At 38.9% G+C, this 18,814-nt stretch overlaps 1 protein-coding gene across 1 annotated transcript; it reads left to right on the top strand.

Annotated features, from left to right (window-relative positions):
- The first annotated feature begins 971 nt into the window (after positions 1 to 971).
- Positions 972 to 18,525, top strand: LOC110040339 (EF-hand calcium-binding domain-containing protein 6-like). The gene is made up of 18 exons (XM_020745557.2): positions 972 to 1,736; positions 2,794 to 2,894; positions 3,746 to 3,843; positions 4,755 to 4,832; positions 5,099 to 5,165; positions 6,232 to 6,335; positions 6,895 to 7,347; positions 8,660 to 8,773; positions 9,088 to 9,195; positions 9,532 to 9,708; positions 10,642 to 10,858; positions 11,242 to 11,312; positions 11,749 to 11,873; positions 13,599 to 13,798; positions 14,519 to 14,604; positions 15,640 to 15,742; positions 16,369 to 16,437; positions 17,180 to 18,525. The coding sequence occupies exons 1-18, from the start codon at positions 1,415 to 1,417 to the stop codon at positions 17,387 to 17,389; spliced, it is 2,703 nt and encodes a 900-aa protein (XP_020601216.2). The 5' UTR covers positions 972 to 1,414; the 3' UTR covers positions 17,390 to 18,525.
- The last annotated feature ends 289 nt before the right edge of the window (positions 18,526 to 18,814 follow it).

Below are 18,814 nucleotides of genomic sequence, written 5' to 3'. Positions count from 1 at the left end.
CGGCATCGAGTTTTGTTCTCTTGGTAGCTTAGTTGTCCAGGGGACCATATGTCCCGCCAAAAGAACAAATGACAAAGTTTTCAATTCACAGGTCATCTGATGTGGCATATCAGGTACTTAGTTTAAACGAAGTGCTACTAAACGTAAGTACTCTACGCTTATTTCTCATTTAACTGTAATGGTCTGTTAAACCTTTAGCTAAAACAGTGTTAACTATCCACTTTAACACGCGAACCGTGAAAAGACGGAAACGTGTGCAGTGTTGTCCAGTATTTTGGCGATCTGGTTTAGCTTGGTTTCGAACACGTTCTTTTCACTATTATTGTTGATCGATTTTCAAAATCCGAATTACAACCTATTTTTTTGTTTGTTTTTTTTTTTTGTTGTTGTTGTTTGTTTGTTTTTGTTTTTGTTTTTGTTTGTTTTTTGTTTGTTTGTTTTTGCTGGTTAACTGACCTTCAAACAAAACAAAATCGCTTGAGGATTAAATCTGTAAATAATTGTGCGAAGAAAGTCTCTTTAAAATGGGACAGAAGTTATTTTTTCGTTGCCCTTCCGGCGCGATTTATATTTTGCCAGGGTACAGCGGTAAATAAAATTAAGGTTTATTTATCTTTTTTCCCAGGGGGTAAATTACGACTTCACTCGTCAACGGGGAGATGGTAGTGATGGATATAAATTATAGTGGCCAATGACTTAGAGAAAGATCACACTGAGAAATCTGCATTTTTTTTATTTTGTAAAATCTTTACAATGAACATAAGCGTATATCTAATACTTTATAAGGTAAATATGAGTCTTATTATAACTAGCATATTTCATTGTTAGAATATCAGTAAAGGATCGTTCTTAGTAAACGTTGTTGAAAGTTCTTTTCAGCTTTTCAAACTACAGAATCTTTGATGGGAATAGTTTGATCTGGGAAAGCCAACGGTTTTAATTTACGTGTGCTCAGTCCTTCTGAAATTGTTATTTCATGCACTTATATCATATTTAGGCAAATATTTGCTTTTGTAGGGAATTTTTAATTGGGACGGATACCGACTCATAATTATGCATCTGTAAAACGCATGGAAAACTTGATATATTTCCCAAGTATATTTATTTTCTGATATAAATGCATTGCCACTATTATTTGTAAGAAATCCTGGATTGAAGGAGACAATTAATTTATCGGAAAATCAAGAGTCAAGTGTCAAAAAAATGTCTAGAGGTGAATAATTAATATTTACATTCTCTATCGACACGAGAAAGTCACTCGACCGCGAGATTAGTTGCATAGCAACCAGACAGTTTATGCACACCGCTAGTCTCGCTGAACAACTCGTCTAATGTTACGCTGTTAGCCATTTTGGAACGAATGGTGTGACGAGAACGGCAACGCAAGCTTTTTCGAGGAGAAAACTACATCAAAATGGCTACGACTAACCTTCCAGCCATACCCCATCCTTTGTTGAGAATGGATGATCCTACAAATTTAAACGTGAGAGGTTTGTCTCGGGACGGATCTCGCGTGGCTTCACGGCAAAGTTTGACTTTCGCTCAAGATTTTGACCGAGGGAAACTCAACGCCTTACGACCGATAACAGCAGATCAAGTGCCTTGGAGGCTAACACGGTCTTCGAACGGTTTTGGAGGACAACACAGCCCGAGAAATAATGGATTTGTGGGTATTCCAGAAGGTGTGGAGGTGAAGCGAGCCGAAGACCCTAACAAACCGAGTATTCCAATTTTCGGTAAGTCTTCGATTCTTTGCCTTGTCAGTGAAATCTGTGATGCCTATATATTTTATCATGCTTACATTTCTTGAATTTCTCTAAGAGGCGACCAAGGACTTCAAAAGATAGTGTTATTTAACTAATTATGACCCTCCAACCCACAACTAAATAGAACGGAGCACTCCTATCGCTATTTTATGAACGTGAAAATTATATCGAAACGTGCTTGTCCTACAATAGAGATTTGTTACAAATGAATTTTTTCTGCTCCGGAAGAAAAAGGGCTAAATGTTGAGGGCTATGGTGATTTTTTTCAACGCGTTTTCTCCTTTGTGGTTTAATAACAGTTACTCCATATGCCAGTTGAAAGCAACATATAGGGATCGTTTTTAATGGTAGTTAATCATCGAGCCACATAAAGCGAATATCTCCTTTTGTTTGTAGCAACATCTGCTTCACTTCTAGTCGTAACACCTGTCAGTGTATGGCCATAATTGGAATTAGTATAAATATGCTTTCCATTTATTAACGTAAATGTCGTCGATCTGTTAGAAAATTCGTGCGGAAAGTCATTTGAAAATGTAAACAAATATAGCCCATGAGATAAATATTATTTATTTACCCGCTCGCAACCTTCTTCTATGTACACAATATTATGAGACATGGGACGGTTACATGTAAATGAACTAAAGAAAGTTGGTATTTAGGGTGTGACTTCTCAACTCGTTTTTACTCTTCTGAGTTGGTTTTTGTCTATATGTTTGTGGCAAATCAATGTTGATATCTGGACCGAGATATTGTTATAACAACAAGCCACTGATTAACCAGATCATTGGCCATTTTTACCACATTTATTTCTAAATTTATTATATAATCAGCTATTTGGATAAGCTGGCCTCCTCGTATTTTTCTCAGAAAATTGTACATGCTATTAGTCACATGTAGATATATAATAATTATTACGGTAATTTCTTATAAAAATTTTTCTGAAAAAAGTGCAATTAGTATTGCTTTGTGGGGTACTTAAAATGTTTGCTAGTATTTCTTGAATTTATATTATCCTTTGTTACATTAGGGAGCCGTGCTGACATGGCTAGTCGAGCAGAGAGCCGTCTGTCTCGACTAAACAGTGCGGCATCATCACTACAAGGTCCAGACAAAGCTTCAGTTGATGAGGTACGTCATGACTTGTTACTGGCAGTGAATGATAAATACTTAGAGATGGTAACACCATAATAGAGAGGACTAGCCTCAGACTCTCTTAGAGGGGGACATTGGGGGGGTTCTGAACACCGCAATACTACAAAAAAAAATTGGCAAATGGCGCAATAATGCAAAAAAAAAAAAAATTGCCAAATACCGCAGAACTTTAATACCAAGTCGAAACTCAATGTTATACTGAAAGCACTACTCTGTATGTCAAGTTTAGAACATTTATAACACAGAAATAACAATTAGGAATTTGTTAATGAATGTTAAGTCTGGTAATTCTTGATTTAGACAAAAAGTATACACAAAATAAGTAGCATCCATTGCCATGCTAGCTAATAATTAGCAAAAAATATCTTACCAACAGGAAAAGGCTCGGAAAATGTTAGAGGACTCGGAGGTTATTTTTTAATACCATCCAAAATTCTAAAAAATCACACTCTTCAGGCTCGGAGAATACCATAGTACCACAATTTGAGATTAAAATTACCTAAATACTGCAAGAAAAATCGTCCAATACAGCAAACCCCAATGTCCCACTCCTCTTAGCCTTACAAAAGAAATCAAGGACTGGATGTTTGAAGTTTTGAATCATATTTGAGCAGCTGTATCACTTGCTAAGGATGTTGATTTTTCTTTTCCATTGTGTAATGGAATTTATTTATTAAGTGTCAATGAATTATAATTAATACAAATTATTTTATGATGTTTACATATATGAATCAATCAATCAACTTTATATCATGTAATGTTATTTATGTAATAAATTATATCTGGTAACCCATTGTTTGTTTTATTTTGTCTCGGGTTACTTGTAGATTGAATATATATTAAGAGAGAAGATGAAAACTGGATATTACACAATCAAGAACACTTTCAAAGAATCTGATCCAGAAGCCAAAGGAATAGTTAGCAGGTACATGGATTACCAGTGCCATCTCCTTCGTGCCACGTGTAATTGTGTGTAATCCAACAAACAACAACAAAAGATATTTTTCCAGCAAACAGACCACGCCCATGGAAAAGTATCTTGGTTTAAATTCCACCTCCCTAAAAATTCTTGTTTTTAGCTGGAAGCCGCATACTTTTCTTAAAACCCACTGTCTTTTGAAACTTCTCTCCCTCTTGAAATATAGAACTAACGTACAAGTAAATTTCTACACTCAGGTAGACATGCCATGTAATGTAACATGCTTTGAACTATCACTTTTGTGCTGGACTGTTTTTTTTTTTGTTTTGTTTTGTTTTGTTTTTTTTTTTGAGGGGGTGCTGGGCAATTTCAAAAAAAGATCCTACACAGCAAAAATGGCTGAAAAAAAATTGTGCAAGGGGATCCACGGGGGTAAAAAAAAAATCAAGCAAGTGCTTTCTACTATCCTGGTCCTATTTTTGATGTAAAAAAAAATTATTGTGCAAGTTGGTGCCCACCCAAAGAAAATTATATACAACCTAAAAGTGAGAAAAAAATTCATGCCCCACAAAATTGCCCAACCCCCCCCCCCTCCCCCCACCCCCTGCTATCAAATAAACAATGGTCTGTCCCTAAGGTGATAGCCTGATTCTCAGATGGGCAGGTCACTCATGGCCACACACTCTCTCTTGATGCTTGGCCGCAAGCAACCTGGACCGTCTGAGAATCAGGCTACTAACTAAAGATTACAGTTCATAGCATGTTTACCAGTGCAGGAATTTACTTGTAAGCATTCATTCAAATACTGGATTGAAAAATCAATTCATTGAAAAATTGATTGGCTAAATAGACGTATAAGTGACTTCCATTGTTTTGAAAATTATTTTTGTCATGATTATTGTTCTTTCATCACACAGAGAAACTCTGGCAAGGATTTTACAGAACTTCTTATCACGGTCGATCAGTTTGAGCCAGTTTAACAAACTGATGGTTCGGTGAGTTCATTTTGAATTCTCTTGATTGACTTACACTGTACAACGATAAATGAAATGATTATTTAATGGTGAAACTCCTGGATAATGTTTTCATGAAAAAAAAACTGGATACATGTAGAACAGGTTATTGACCGTTAGTTAGTGATTGTATATCATACAATTATATTGTTACTGTTGGTAGTCATGTAGCTGACACCATTCGTGCCCTCACTGTTTAGTATTACTACAAATGCCATATGATAACTTTACCTTGATCTTTCTTGCAGATTAAGACTGGACCACAAAAAGATGATATCATATGATGAGTTTTATGCTTCCTTCAGGCCACCAAAGGTAAGAAGTACATGTAGGCTGTTGTTCACTCCTTTTTGTTTTCAAGTGACTACAGAGTAATCCCCCACAAAAGACTAAGACATACCCCTTTTTGGCATTACATGTAAAGGGCCTACCTACTTACTACCTAACACCTAAAGCCCTTCCTGGGGGGTTTGCGGAGAGTGTGGACAATCCATCTTTAACGTTTCTTTAAGATCTCAGCATCAGCAGTCAACTGGTTAGTTCTTTGCCACAAATCACTGTTGTTGATGGTGTTTGGCCAACGTATCCCGAGTATTCAAGCCCTGCACTTTTTATCTTTAAAAAAATAAATAAACAATAGCCTTCATTTGACGCGAAAACATGCTCGGATATTGTCCGGATATTTGTCCGCGAACATTATCTGTTCCGAGAAGCGAACAGTTTTCCGAGAGCGTAGCTCGTGGAAAACTGTGAGCTTTGAGGAGCAGACTATGTCCAAGGACAAATATCCGAGCATGTTTTCGAGCCAACTGGAGGCTATTGTGTTTATTATCCTTCAAATATTTTTCGCAACACGCGCGGTTTTGAAAATTGGGGAATATCACTGGGATATTCCCCAGTGTTCGCTGGGAAATATTCAGTCCCGTAACCCGTTTAGACCAATCGCGCGCGAGCAAAAATATTTGATGGACTATAATTGGTTTTATTATTTTGTAGTTGTTAAGGATGTGGTGCCTGTCATTTTTGATCTTTTTTTCTTTTTTTTTTTCTTTTTTCAACTAAAGCATGCGTACATTCGTGAAAAACAAATCAATCTCGTGAACTCATGGGCATGAAGTTTCTGTGACAATTCAATATCTGTAAGCCAGTCTTTTGAAGTCAACTTCTTGTGCTGAAGTCGTGAGCTGTTCAGAACTGCAAACTCTCTATTTTCTCGTATTTTTCTCCGATCGTTGAACGCGCTAACCCAAAGCCCGAATGGAAGCGGGGACGGGAGGGAGGAGGGGGGTGTTTATTTGCGGTGAAAAAACGGAGAGGCTGTGAACAATCTACTGAAGATGGGACTAATAGCATTGTCTTACTTTTTTATCCTTCTCTTTAGAAAGCGGATGAAGGTCCAGCTTGGCTGGAACTGGAGAAGCCAGACTTGAAATACATGTCCGCTGCACAAGTGCACGCGCACCTTAAGGAAAAAGCTAAACAGAGGTACATTCTGACTATTACCCTTAAGCCCCGGCCACACAACGGCGGAGAAACTTGAAAACGCATCAAATGTTTCCGTCCACACTACGTCGGAAAAAAAATTGAAAACGCAACAATCACACTGAGGCGGCAGAAATGCTTGGGTGCAACCTTTTGGGTTACGATTTGTCACTTATCGTGACGTCATCCTTTTCCAAAAGTTCCCTTTTCAAAATGTTTTCAGTCCACACTCTAACGCAAAGCCGGCGTTCTTAAATTCCTCCGGTTTGAAGATTGTTTTCGAAAAGCTTCGTGTTAGGGGGACAATTTCTCCGGATTAGTGTGGACGTTATCGGCCTAACCGAAGAAAAGAAGCTGCGATTTCAGGTTTCTCTGGCATAGTGTAGACAGAGTCTAATGACTGCGAAATACAAAAAATCGTCGATTCGCAAAAATTATCTCGCGCAAAAATTTATTGCCACACGGTAAAACCTTAAATCGAGTTCTAGTTTACGTACATGTTAAAGATATTGTTTGCTAAGCTTACATGATGAATGAAAAACACTGCTGTTTTTACCATTAGGTTTTTGGACGTGGCCGATCTCATCCCGCAAATGAACCCGGGAGGTTCGGGACGAATCCTCAAACCCGAGCTGAGAAACGCCCTCAACAAAATGGGATTCTACATGGAGGATGAGGAGTTCGAAAAACTCTGGCTTAAATACGATACTGAGAACTACGGAACGATTCGTGCGGAGAGACTGATGAGCAAGCTTGGCATTGCCATGAGGGATACGGGCTCGAGAGAAGAATCAAGCTCTCCGAGGAAGCTTGAAGTGGAAAGGAAGCATTCTTTAGACGTGGAGAGGTGGTTGAAGAGGAAATTCAGAGAAGGTTTCTCCGACATGAAGCACGCTTTCATGGAGTTGGATTTAGACAGGATTGGGAAAGTGAGTCGTGATGAGTTCAGACGTGTCATGGAAGATTTTGGATTACGCTTGAGTACTGACAAGCAATTGGATGACTTTCTGGCGAGGTTTGTAAATAAAGCAAGTGATTTTAAGATTTGCTGACTTTTCCTACAGTGTGTAAATAAATGCATGTTGAAGGGGCATTGTTGACCTCGAAAAGTCGAACCCAAGATATGTATTTTTATTGATAGAAACCTGGTCTAGTTTTGCTAAAAATTACTATTTTCAAAAGTGAACTGAAGCGATGAAAAGAGGGATATTTGGTTACACACGCCCAAGGTTGTTATATCAAATTGAACAAGTCTGGCAGCTTGTTTTAAAGCCTGTCTTTCTTTCTTGAAAAAAAAAAACAATAGAAAACTGATATCAATTCACTTTTTCATCTTAGTTTCCTGTAACGGCGTTCTTCTCTCAACATTCGCGCGTGACAGTTCACTGGCGCGAAACGGGTTCATTGTGACATGTCATGTGACGCCGGAGTAGCCAAGAGAACGCGCGCACTATTGGGGTGAAAATTTCAGCTATATAACAGGACGGAGTTTCTGTCAAGTTGTTATGACAACCTTCCAAGTGTTTGTCCTGTTTTGTGATTGGCCAAAAAGAGTCGGAACTCATCGTACAAATCTACCATTTTGTGAGGCAGTTGATTAAAAAGTCGGAATTTCATGGATACCTCGTGGATATCACAATTCGGTTTTTTGATTTACGCGCCTTTTATAAAGAGTAGTAGGCATTCTTGGGACTATTATTCAAGTTGGAACAATATCATGTCTCAGTATTACTACGTGGCTCTGTCTCACAAGGACTGGGAACTACCAAATTCACGAATTTGATTGGCTGAAATCGATGTTGAAAGCGGTCTAGATTTTCTCATCTAGACCGGCATCTAGACCGGTAATGTTTTGCAGTGAAAAAGTTGCAAATTAAAATGCAAAATCAGTGACTATTTTCATCTAACAATATTTATTTATGGAAGTACCAAAAAGCCTGCTGAGAAAAAAAAAAAGTAAAGAGGACGAGCAAATTTTTTTGCAGAATTAAATTCAGCTCATCGCCGTTCGCAAGCAAAATGTCAGCTAGCACAAACCAGTTACAGTAAACGAATTAAATTGTTCTTGTTTGCGTCGAATAATAAACATCTTATTAATCGAGCTTAGTCGGTCTGTATGGGAGAATCTTGACCTCGGTCGTGTGTACAGACCTCACTGCGTTCGGTCTGCACTCACGACCTCGGTCAAGATTCTCCCATACAGACTTCCTGCTCGGTTAATAAGAACTAAGTAAAGGAAGAAATAAAGCTACGGTTGTTCATTATAATTGTGTTTGTCCTGGTCGTACGCGTGTTTTCTTAAACATCAAACATCCTTTTTTTCGTAGATGCGGTGTGGAAGCATCCAATGGCAAGATTTCTTACAAGGAGTTTCTTCGTCGCTTCCAGGATCGCAGTGAACAGGGAATGCCTCACAAGATTTTAGCTAATCCACTACACAGGTATTTTTATATCCATCAGAAATATGACAATGTTCTTTTTTTTTTTTTCTGTTCTCATGTTTTGTTTATCCCAATAAGGTTTTTTTTTACAACATTTCTGTTTGTTTCGGAACACTGTCGTCGACTGTCGTGAAAACCGCGCTCTGTAGCTGGGATGTAGCACTCTTTTGGTGAGATCTTTTCTCTCGTTTTTTTGTCTCAAAGATTTGCTAAAATGTTCCCACCAAACGAAGCATCTCTCCTGGGTAGGAGAGAATCAAGAATGTAGAATTTCCATTACTTTCACAACACTTATCGTAAGCTTCTTTTACCAGATACCATCACAGTGAAGTTGGAAGTAATTATTCAACAACTTCAGCGATAGAAGCTAGGATCATGGATTCATTTCAAAAGGACTTCTTGGCACTGTTGGGTACATTCCAGTAAGTATTATATGAAGTCTCTGTTGCACATTCATAGTCTCTCCCCAGCGTCAGTGATCTAGTGCCACGGATTTCGCTCCTTATCAGGTGTATGGGATTAAAAGTTCTTTCTATTGTGTAGGGTGTCGATTTTTGAGTAATCTCTGTCACAGGGAAGGAGAAGTTCATTACATATTTTGGTTTGAAATAGAGTAAGGACTTAAAAGAACTGAGTCCCAGACCCCCAGGAAAATGTTTAGAGAGCACCCCCCCCCCTTTTCTCTCTCTCACGGCCCCTGCTGCGTGGGATACTGCTTGGATGAATTTACAACATGTAACAAAAATCTTTCTTTTCAGTAACATTGATCGCAGAGATTCTGGACTTCTGACCCAGCAACAGTTCCGCGCGGCCATTGAAGGAAGATTTGAACTGAACATGACAGACCAGGAGTTTGACTTGTTTCTGAAAAAAGTTCCTATTGACAGTGACGGGATGGTGAAATATGTGGAGTTCATGTCCAAGTTTGATACGTTGTAAGTGTCATGGGCTTTCACACATTACTTGCGAAAAATTTCGGATGTTTTGTCGGACACTTTATTTCATTTCGGACAAATTTCGGACGCTGCTGAAACACAGCTAAAGTAAATTAACGGCTACAAAACACGTTTTAGACTGAAGCAACATCTGTGAAAATGATAGTTTTACCGCAGCCTAAAGGTTTTATAGATATACCGAAGAGACGAGCAGTAACACAATTTGAAGGGAACTAAGAGCTTTGGAGTTACTTAAAAGTTTTATACTGTACTGTAAATGTTTGGGACGCTTCAATCAATCAAAAAATTACAATTTCGGACGATTTTGTTGTAGGACACTTTTTCTATCAAAATTAAGATCGACCGAAATATTTTGCAAGTAATGTACCATTTGCGTGAGAGAGGTAACGGAATGAGCTTCTCATTTTTGCTTTTCATTTTTTGAATCAATAAAAAAGTTTGTTGAACGCAAAGCCAAGACTAGTTCACATAAAAGTGGAATAATTGTAGGTTTTCTCAGTGAAAATGGACCACAGCTGCTACTAAGGCTTGTAGAGTTTCGAAAAAGTTTTACCTTCTTGAACTAACAACTATAACTTTTCAGCCTTACCACTACCAGTTTCATTTACAGTTTTATTTATTGGCATTACAAGTTTCAAATCATAACTTACACTACCCGCGTTTAGCGAAGGCTAATCGAGGCAGGCATTGTAATAAATAAGAATACATTAAGTCACAATAAAAAGAAAGTAATTAATTAAATTAGCAAACACATAAGCCGGACTTTCTACTCTCCCGTTCAAATCAAACGGTCTTCCCTTGCTCATTCGACACGTATTTGTAAATTACATTACCATTTATCGTTTTCTAGAATAAACTACAAGGGTGTCAGCATAATAGTTTATCGATTATTTTTCGCCATTTTTAAAACAGTGAAACCAAAAGTCTGTTTGACCGCTCCAGTGTCGTGGACCGGAAAGAAAGTCTCCCTCCTCTACCGGAAATTGACAGCCCACCGATGTCACCGAAGAAACAACTTAGACCAATTAAAACCATGGATTCATATAACAGCCAAGAAGGGAGAAGTGTCGAGGAATTGAAAGCTCTTATCAAGAAAGTTCTACAGAACAATTACCAGGCTTTTGAAGAGGTAAGATTAACAATACTTATCAGCAGATTAAAAATTCTTATTGTAGACTAGGCCAGCGGTTGTATTTCGTAAGTTGCTAAGCAACAGTGATAATGAAGATGTATCTCGATGGCGCGATTACGGAGAGAGGTAAATTTCCATCTGGCCAATCACAGCACGTTTACTAACAAGATCAAACAATTAGAACTCTTAACAAGGTGCTGCACCCCGCGTCAGGCGCGGGAAAATGTTGCGTTACACTCGCTTTATAGCCAGTTTACGCTCTGTAGAATACTTTACACGTAGAATACTTATCATTTCTATTTTTAACCAATCATAAAGCGTGCGTGCTTGTGACGGTCACGAAAACATCATCCTAACACTTCTTTTCTTATTGTTTACAGGCCTTCTATGAACTGGACGAATTGAACAGCAAGAAAATGTCACAGAACGTGATGATTAAACTTCTAAAAAAGTGAGCAATGAGTCGTTTTACACGTCCTTGCTTCTACTTGAAGTATAATTTGACTCTTAGAACTTTTGTAGGCCTTGGAATTTTTTTATCGGATTTCGCATTTTCCACCGTAATTGCAACGGCCTTTGGAGCTGTCATTGCACCCCTTGTTATGTTGCTTTGTACACGCCGTTTAATTCACAACAGGCAAAAATTCGTCTCTACATGTATGAATTATTTTTTGTTTTATTCATATTTGCCGTGAGTGACCATTCAAATGAAAGGTATAGAGCGGTACTTTCATGCAATACTGTTTATTATTCTCTACAAGGTGGTTCTAACTTAAAAGTCTGCGGATGAAAATCTAATGTGTGATCATTCAAATGAAACCTTTTAAGCAGTACTTTCATGCTTTCTAAGCAGTACTTTCTCACTTGTGTCCGCTTCTCTCTGTTAGGTTTGGTCTTTCTATAAGCCGTAATGAGGTAAAGCGCCTCTGGGATACACTGATTACAGATCACAGAGGCTCTCTCGAGTATTGGCAGTTCGTGCGGACGTTTGGTTACTCACTGGATTCTGCAGGTAGCTTTATTTCGTTTTACAACAGTTATTAAATTCTGCGTGTGTTCCGAGAACGCTCTTTCAATTGACGTTCTTATAAACGTCATTGTGACAGGTGTAAAACCCATCACAGCAGAGATGCCATCTTTTGAGCCAATCAGATGCAAGAGAAACCAATCGTTGCATCTGTATGGGTTTCCTAGAGACGTTTCTGTCACATTTTTAGTCACTTTTAGTCGTTAAAAATCAGTTCTATGTTTTAAGCTAGTTTTCTGGTTTACAAGTTAGCCCTTAGAAGTGTTGTTTCGTTTAAGAAGAGCATGAAAAATTATGTCCGCGTTCACTTCCTCCGATGAAGAACTACAACTGTAACGCTCAAATATCGTCTTTTCTATTCGCCATGGTGGATAATTCCAGTAGCCTTAAACTTGCCCATCAATAGGTAAAACAGAGCTAATGGGCCCTGTTCTCTGTTCATCACTCTGTTTCAAGCCCCCCTGCGCTGGTTTCTATTACGCCCCTCTATTTTAGACCCCCTCAATAATGAGCCCTTGTCTCTGTTATTAAGTGCCCCCTCTGTAATAAACCCTTTCTTTATTGATTGTCCCATTTTTCCAAGATGCTAAATCAGAACAATTTATGAAAAGAGCGAAAACTATTTTGTGATAACTTTACGCTTTGAAAACTATTTATCCGCCGCAAAAGACATTACCAAGCTGAAATGAACTCCTGAAATTGAAAATAAGCCCTCCTCTCTATTACGTCTCTCTTATCTCTCCATCCCAGTGAAAAAGATTTTGAGATGAATTTAGCTTGCCCTATAGAGAGGAGTCAATAGCCATCAGTACCATTGATTAAGGACGTTCGCGCGAAAATTTTCCATCAGTGATTTTTTTCTGAGACTTTTACCACTGTAAGATGATGAGTTAGTTATGTCAGAAATGTAAAACAAATGGGGGATCACCGGCCTCGTTTTGGAGAGAACATGCCCGGAAGAACACCCTAAATCTGAAAAAATCGGGCTTCGTTAGCGTTAGTGTCTATAGGCGCAAAAATATTGCAATTAGATCTTTGAAGTGACATGTTCTCTGCCGAATATTGTTTTAAGTGGACCTATTGAATGAATTTAGTCAGGTTTCTTAAAGAACAAGTTCGCATTTGGCGACCATAGTTTCACACACCTTGCAGCCGCAAGATGGCAGGATTCGATGTCCCGTGGACAGAAATCTTGAATTTTTTTTTTTAATTTCCCATATTGATTTTTTGTTCGGTTTTGGACAATCTGGAGATAATTGTAAATGAAATCTGTTTCTGGAAAGAAAAGTAGGGGTCACCGAACGTCCAAGATCGTTAAATCCAGGCAAAACTATAGCAATGGCCATCTGCCCTATCATTAGAGAGCTTAAGCACGCGCGGTTTTGAGACGCGGACGGCAACAGGAAGAGAAGATTTCGCATGCTAGGACCGTATTGTCTCCCAGATTTTTTATACTACCCATCTCTAATGAAGAAAAGATACTTAGCAATGTGAATATGGTTGTGTGAGGACAAGTTAAAAGTGAAAGTTGCTCATTTCCGGTTACCGTCCGCGTCTCAAAAACGCGCGTGCTTAAGTTCCCTATTGTTCATTTTATTACTTAGCGCGCGCTCTCATGCATGACGTGGCGCGTGAATTTGCGTGCGCAGTAAGGATGCGCAGAAACAATTAGGGCGAACGTCCTTAAGACCTTGTTTTTGTGTCTCTTAGCTTTTCCTAATGCCAAAGTCTCGCCGCCCAAGAGAGGTGACAATGATTTCATGATGCGGTCCAACAAACTGAACAGTGACAAGCACTTACTGCATCATCTGCTAAAATCCAACATCGACTTCCATTGGGAGACACTCTGGAACGAGTTCACCGCCATTGACCGACAGGGCACTGGGACCGTGTCGAGAAAAGACTTCATGGTAAGTTGACCAAGTGAACCACCTAGTTTCCAGGCTTTATGGTCATTGTGGTGCAAGTGTCACCTAGATATCCGCTTAAGGGAGCTATGTCATGTCATGGTTTCCGCATCTTAAAAAGTTAAGCTTAAATTTTTCGAGTCCGTCGTTTGGAATCCGTGTTAATCTTCTCCATCCTTAACTATCCTTGTTCCTTTATGGTTTCTTATTTTCTCTTTGGTGTTTTTCTATCTTAGTTAACTACTATTTTCAGGTTTCCTTCAATTTAAAGATAATTTTGTGCGCGGCCAAAATAACTGAAATTCTGTGACTGAGCTCTTTTAAGTTTGATAGTCGACTTACAAGGATCCAATGAACGCTTGATTTACTGGTGATCGCAACTTTGAACGAAATAGTTAGACTGCCACCTGCTACCTCCTATCGTGTACTCGGAAAGCTTGTCAAAACACCTTTAAAAAAGCTATGTTAAAATACAGGGAAAGTTTCAGTGTCTCGTCATATTTCGTCTACAGTACCATATATTGCGCTATTAGTACACATAAATTTACCTTGTTAGCTGTCACACAATTTTCCATTGATTTTTGTAACGAACGAGATTGTGTGACAATCCAAATCAATGTAGCCCATTTAGGTCACGCTCTGATCTTTTAACAAACTTTCGTTCTTTACTTAGCTGAGACAAACTTCTTTTTGACTAAGAGGGAAAATCTTTCTTTTTTACAGAATATTTTGCAAGATATGTGTGTTGAACTAACGGACTACGAGAGTCAGATGTTGTGTGACAAGTTTGATCCCAAGAAGGAGGGAAGGTAGGTCACGCAGTACCGTTTTCTGAATACCCTCTGCATCTGTCACGTTTCAGGAGAGAGGATTACCACTGAGATTTGTTTTGAAGGACCTTTACATTGTTCCATAACGCTTTACTGACCTTAGCCACGGGCTGGATTCAGCGGCAGGGGATGAACAGAAAATTTGTAGCAGTTTCTCCAAACCTAAAAAAAGTCTTGTGATTGCTTTATAGGTATTAACTTTGCCGCATGCAATAAGCTTACGACTCAGTAACAACCGATTTATCTTACAACTTGCTTATGGTTGTGATGAACGACACCAAACATGTCTTATGATTTTAAAACAGGTTTTTAAAACCCCACGGCAATCGTAGCCTCAGTAAAACGTTAACCATTTAAGTTGAAAGAAGCCACTAAAGCCACTAAAAACTAGACCGACTTTAATGCAGAGGAACTCGCCATGTTTAAAGCCTGGTTTCCACTAGCGACGCAAGCACAAGCGCAAGCACAAGCGCAAGCACAAGCGCAAGCACAAGCGCAAGCACAAGCGCAAGCACAAGCGCAAGCACAAGCGCAAGTACAAGCGCAAACACAACGGCCTTGACGCATGCATAAACACAAGCGTAAGCACAAACACAAGGATCAAAATTTTTCCTTTTTCTTGTACTTGCGCTTGTGCTTGCGTTTGCGCTGCAACAAGTGAAAACGAAATACCGCCCAGGGCACATAATTCATGGTAGGACACATTTAGTCGCCTAATAAGCAAACACATATAAATGCTTAATATAAATACATATAAATGCTTAATAAAGTGTATTATTTAAGTGTATTAAGTGTATTATTAAAGTGTAAAGGGCACAAACAACTGGTTTCCTTTCTATTCGACTTAGACCACCAAAACAGTATGATGGTGGGTTTTTTTTTGTTTTACTTTTTTTTTTTGTGCTACCCCAAAATATATTTTGACAGTTAGAAGTCCTAAAGGGTTTGGAGTTTCGTCCTGAGCACTCTAAGTGAGACCCAAGTTTCTGATTTGCACCTGTTTTACTTCCACAGAGTAAACTATATCAAGTTTTTAGAACCGTATTCCAAACAACGAAGGGCACACCGCCATGGACACAATATGCAAGCTGTTATGAAGCATCCACAGGCTGAACTGGTAATTGGTTCTTGGTTAATTTCTTAACTCTCATAACCCTTTTTAAAACAGATTTAAGAGCCGAGTTAAGGAGAATGACGGAGCTGATCATCTCTTGATGTAGAATCAAATTCTCCCAAGGAGAATTATAAGGGATATATGAACAACCACTGGGGAGAATTTTTATGTTTTATGTTATAAGGACTAAAATGATAAAAAGTTACGGTCGTCAAGCGCTTGTCCCGCGGTTGCGTGAGGTCTGTTTTTTCCAGTCCAGTCGGCTTACCTCTATGTTTTCTGGTATGAAGCGACTGGGATCTGGTTGATCAATATCCTCCTCCTTCCCTCCCCTTCCCGATTCCCTTGCCCCGTATATATCTCAAGTTTCCCTCTTTTACTGTGTGGCGAGAGGCACTGAGATTTAAGCGTCTTGCTCGAGACGTCAACGCGATGACCTTGGCCAGGGCTCCGACAAGGAAAAGAGACCTTCGAGAACTCGAGTAATCGTGCCAAAAGTCTACAACTGCTATATACGAGGTTAGATACGGGGTCATTCAATGCACGTTGCTATGGAACAGCAGCTTGCATCTAATAATGCGAGGAAACGCTCTGAGAATAATTTTGTTTCTTTCTCTTTCTTTTCGTAGCCAATGGATGATGTTGTTCAAAAACCAAATAAGGGATTGTCGACTATCACAGCTAAACTCAGGGACAAGGTATTAACTGGTTTTCTTATCCATATGTAAGTTGTTATAGTGCTGCGAAATATTCCAACCAAGAGATCTTTTACGAGTAAAGAACTCTCTGGTTTCTGTAGACCGTGATAGTGCCACAGGGATACGAGCAGCCAAGAGACTATGATCTAAGAGAATCTAATTTTAGCGCGTGGTCGAACTGAGAGGATATTTAAAGAAAGAGACCAGGTTGGTCAATTTAATGACGTAATAGTAGTAAAGGTTTGGTTTTACTACGTTCACCAAGATGAAAGAAAAAACTTCATAAGGAAGGGGGATTAAATATTCTAACCAAAGGGATTTTTTTCGCTTTAATCATTGGGCGTGTACGGGGATGTGTTCTCTTAGATCATAGTCTCTTCCAGCAGCGGTATCTTAAACTTGAGTCAAACCAAAAGAGAAACAGGGAGTAACTATGTTACGATGGGAGTAATTATGTAACGATATTTGTAGGAGTAGTTGTTGTTGCTGTCCCGAGACAACCTCTGTGGAAAGTGACACCCAGTCCGACTGTATCTTACGAACACCTGGTAAAACCTAATCTTTGGCTCGTCACGCTTCTCCTCGCTAGTCACGCAACGCTTGTCCCCACTAACTGCTCAAATAACCTGCGGGACTTTGTAAAGTCATGTTTCTTATCACTCAAACAAAGAAAAAACTCAAAATCACGGCAAGCATGGTACATTGCATTGTCTTACCTTCTGTTTCGTTTTTTATCTTTCAGTTGTCAGGAAAATGGATAAATCTTATGCGAGCTTTCAAAAAACTCGATAAGGACAACAAAGATTTTCTCACGCTTCAAGAATTCCGTCACGTGTTAGAGCTGTGCAACGTGGTGTTGGATGAGGAAGATATTTATCACATTTTAACAGAGTTTGACGAAAAGGACGGCGATCAGATAAGATACACAAAGTTCTTAGACAAGATTAAGTGACATGTCACTACTAGCGTGCCACACTTGTGTGTACTATCAGCAAATAATTATTTGTACAGTTTTAAAAGTAGAACTTGTTACAAGATTGTATAAATGTGAAACGTCGGCTAAAGAGAGCAAGAAATACTGTGGTCCATATTCATATTCTCGACTGGAACTACAACGGACGTCAAGAGTGTTGAGACACTTGGCAGTGAAATTCGATTTCCGTGCGTCTTGGACAAATTTTCTCCCCTTCTCCCAGAAACAATGTTGATTTTTCTATTTCTTAGACTGCACAGACCACAGCGCCTACACAACATTGAATTTGGGGATCGAGGGTATCAGAGAATTAACGCTAAATGCAAATAAAATAGAATAAGTGCTTAAATATCGAAAAGCGTCATTTCCTAAGAGTGTCTCAACTGCTTTTGTCGCCCATTGTAGCTTGCAATAGAGGCTCATGCGGGGAAATATCATTAAAAAGAGATTAATGTCATTTGAATTTGAAGAGACTCCACGCATTAACCTCAGTTGCATGCTAGTTCCAGTCCAACACCGAGAATACGAAAATGGTCTACACTGTATTATCAGACCTTATCCCAAGGGAAAAATTATTGCTTTTGGCGCTGGAGTCCTGCAATTTCATGTGAAAGTTTTCGTGTTGTAATTGTGACACGAAACAAAACAGGTTTCGCCAAGAATTACTGGTTGTGACTTGTTTTCTGCAGCTGTGAAGCGTTAGATATTGTTCGACAACTGTGAACGATAAGAGTAGTTTACATGGTCCGAAACTACAAGAAGGCAGTTTCGGCGCTACTACTCTTAAACCACTCCAGGTCACTCAAAAAAGCATGCGCATTCGCGAAGAAACTTTTTAACTATTTAAACAGATCTCTTATGAATCATAATTTTGGTTACCCCTTATAGAATCAAACAAATAGTAGTTCTAATGAAAACTTGAAAAAATCCTTTACGGTAAATAGGAAGCAATAAATCGAAATGATCTCGCGCCTATGCCTTGAATTAGTTCCATTCATCACTACCTTTATAGAAAACTATTTCAAAGCAGGACGTTTCACTTTCAATCTAACCGTGTCATTTACATTTATTAAATTCATTGTTAACGTTTATATTAAAATTCCATTTTAGTTGCACAGTGTATAAAATTTTTTTTGCCTTATAGATTTTTTTAAATTTCCCTGTACAAGCTCGTAAACGATATCTGAGCCCAGACTGTATCCATCAGACAATGAGCCTTATTATTACAGCTGTATTGTGAGGGCGTGGCTTCGAATCTTGTCCGGCGAAGTATCGGAGTTTTCCTGAGCGTTTTTTTGTCACGGAAAGAGTGTTTTTCGTGACTACGGAAAGTTACAGAAGAGTCCAGTCTTCATAGTTTTCGTGACTGAATACTGATCACTCACTAACTATAGAGAGGGTCTG

This window comes from Orbicella faveolata, unplaced genomic scaffold, assembly GCF_042242905.1.
Source record: "Orbicella faveolata isolate gen_17 unplaced genomic scaffold, um_ofav_v1 contig_46, whole genome shotgun sequence".
Taxonomy (NCBI): Eukaryota; Metazoa; Cnidaria; class Anthozoa; order Scleractinia; family Merulinidae; genus Orbicella; species Orbicella faveolata.
The sequence above is the reverse complement of the archived record's forward strand: the minus strand, read 5'-3'. Positions and strand labels throughout refer to the sequence as shown.

Bases quoted from the DNA above. Each gene is read 5' to 3' on its own strand.
- LOC110040339 (XM_020745557.2), top strand. From the start codon at position 1,415: ATGGCTACGACTAACCTTCCAGCCATACCCCATCCTTTGTTGAGAATG. The intron at 3,844-4,754 runs GTACATGGATTA...TTCATCACACAG, and splicing joins GCCAAAGGAATAGTTAGCAG to AGAAACTCTGGCAAGGATTT. The intron at 5,166-6,231 runs GTAAGAAGTACA...CCTTCTCTTTAG, and splicing joins CTTCCTTCAGGCCACCAAAG to AAAGCGGATGAAGGTCCAGC.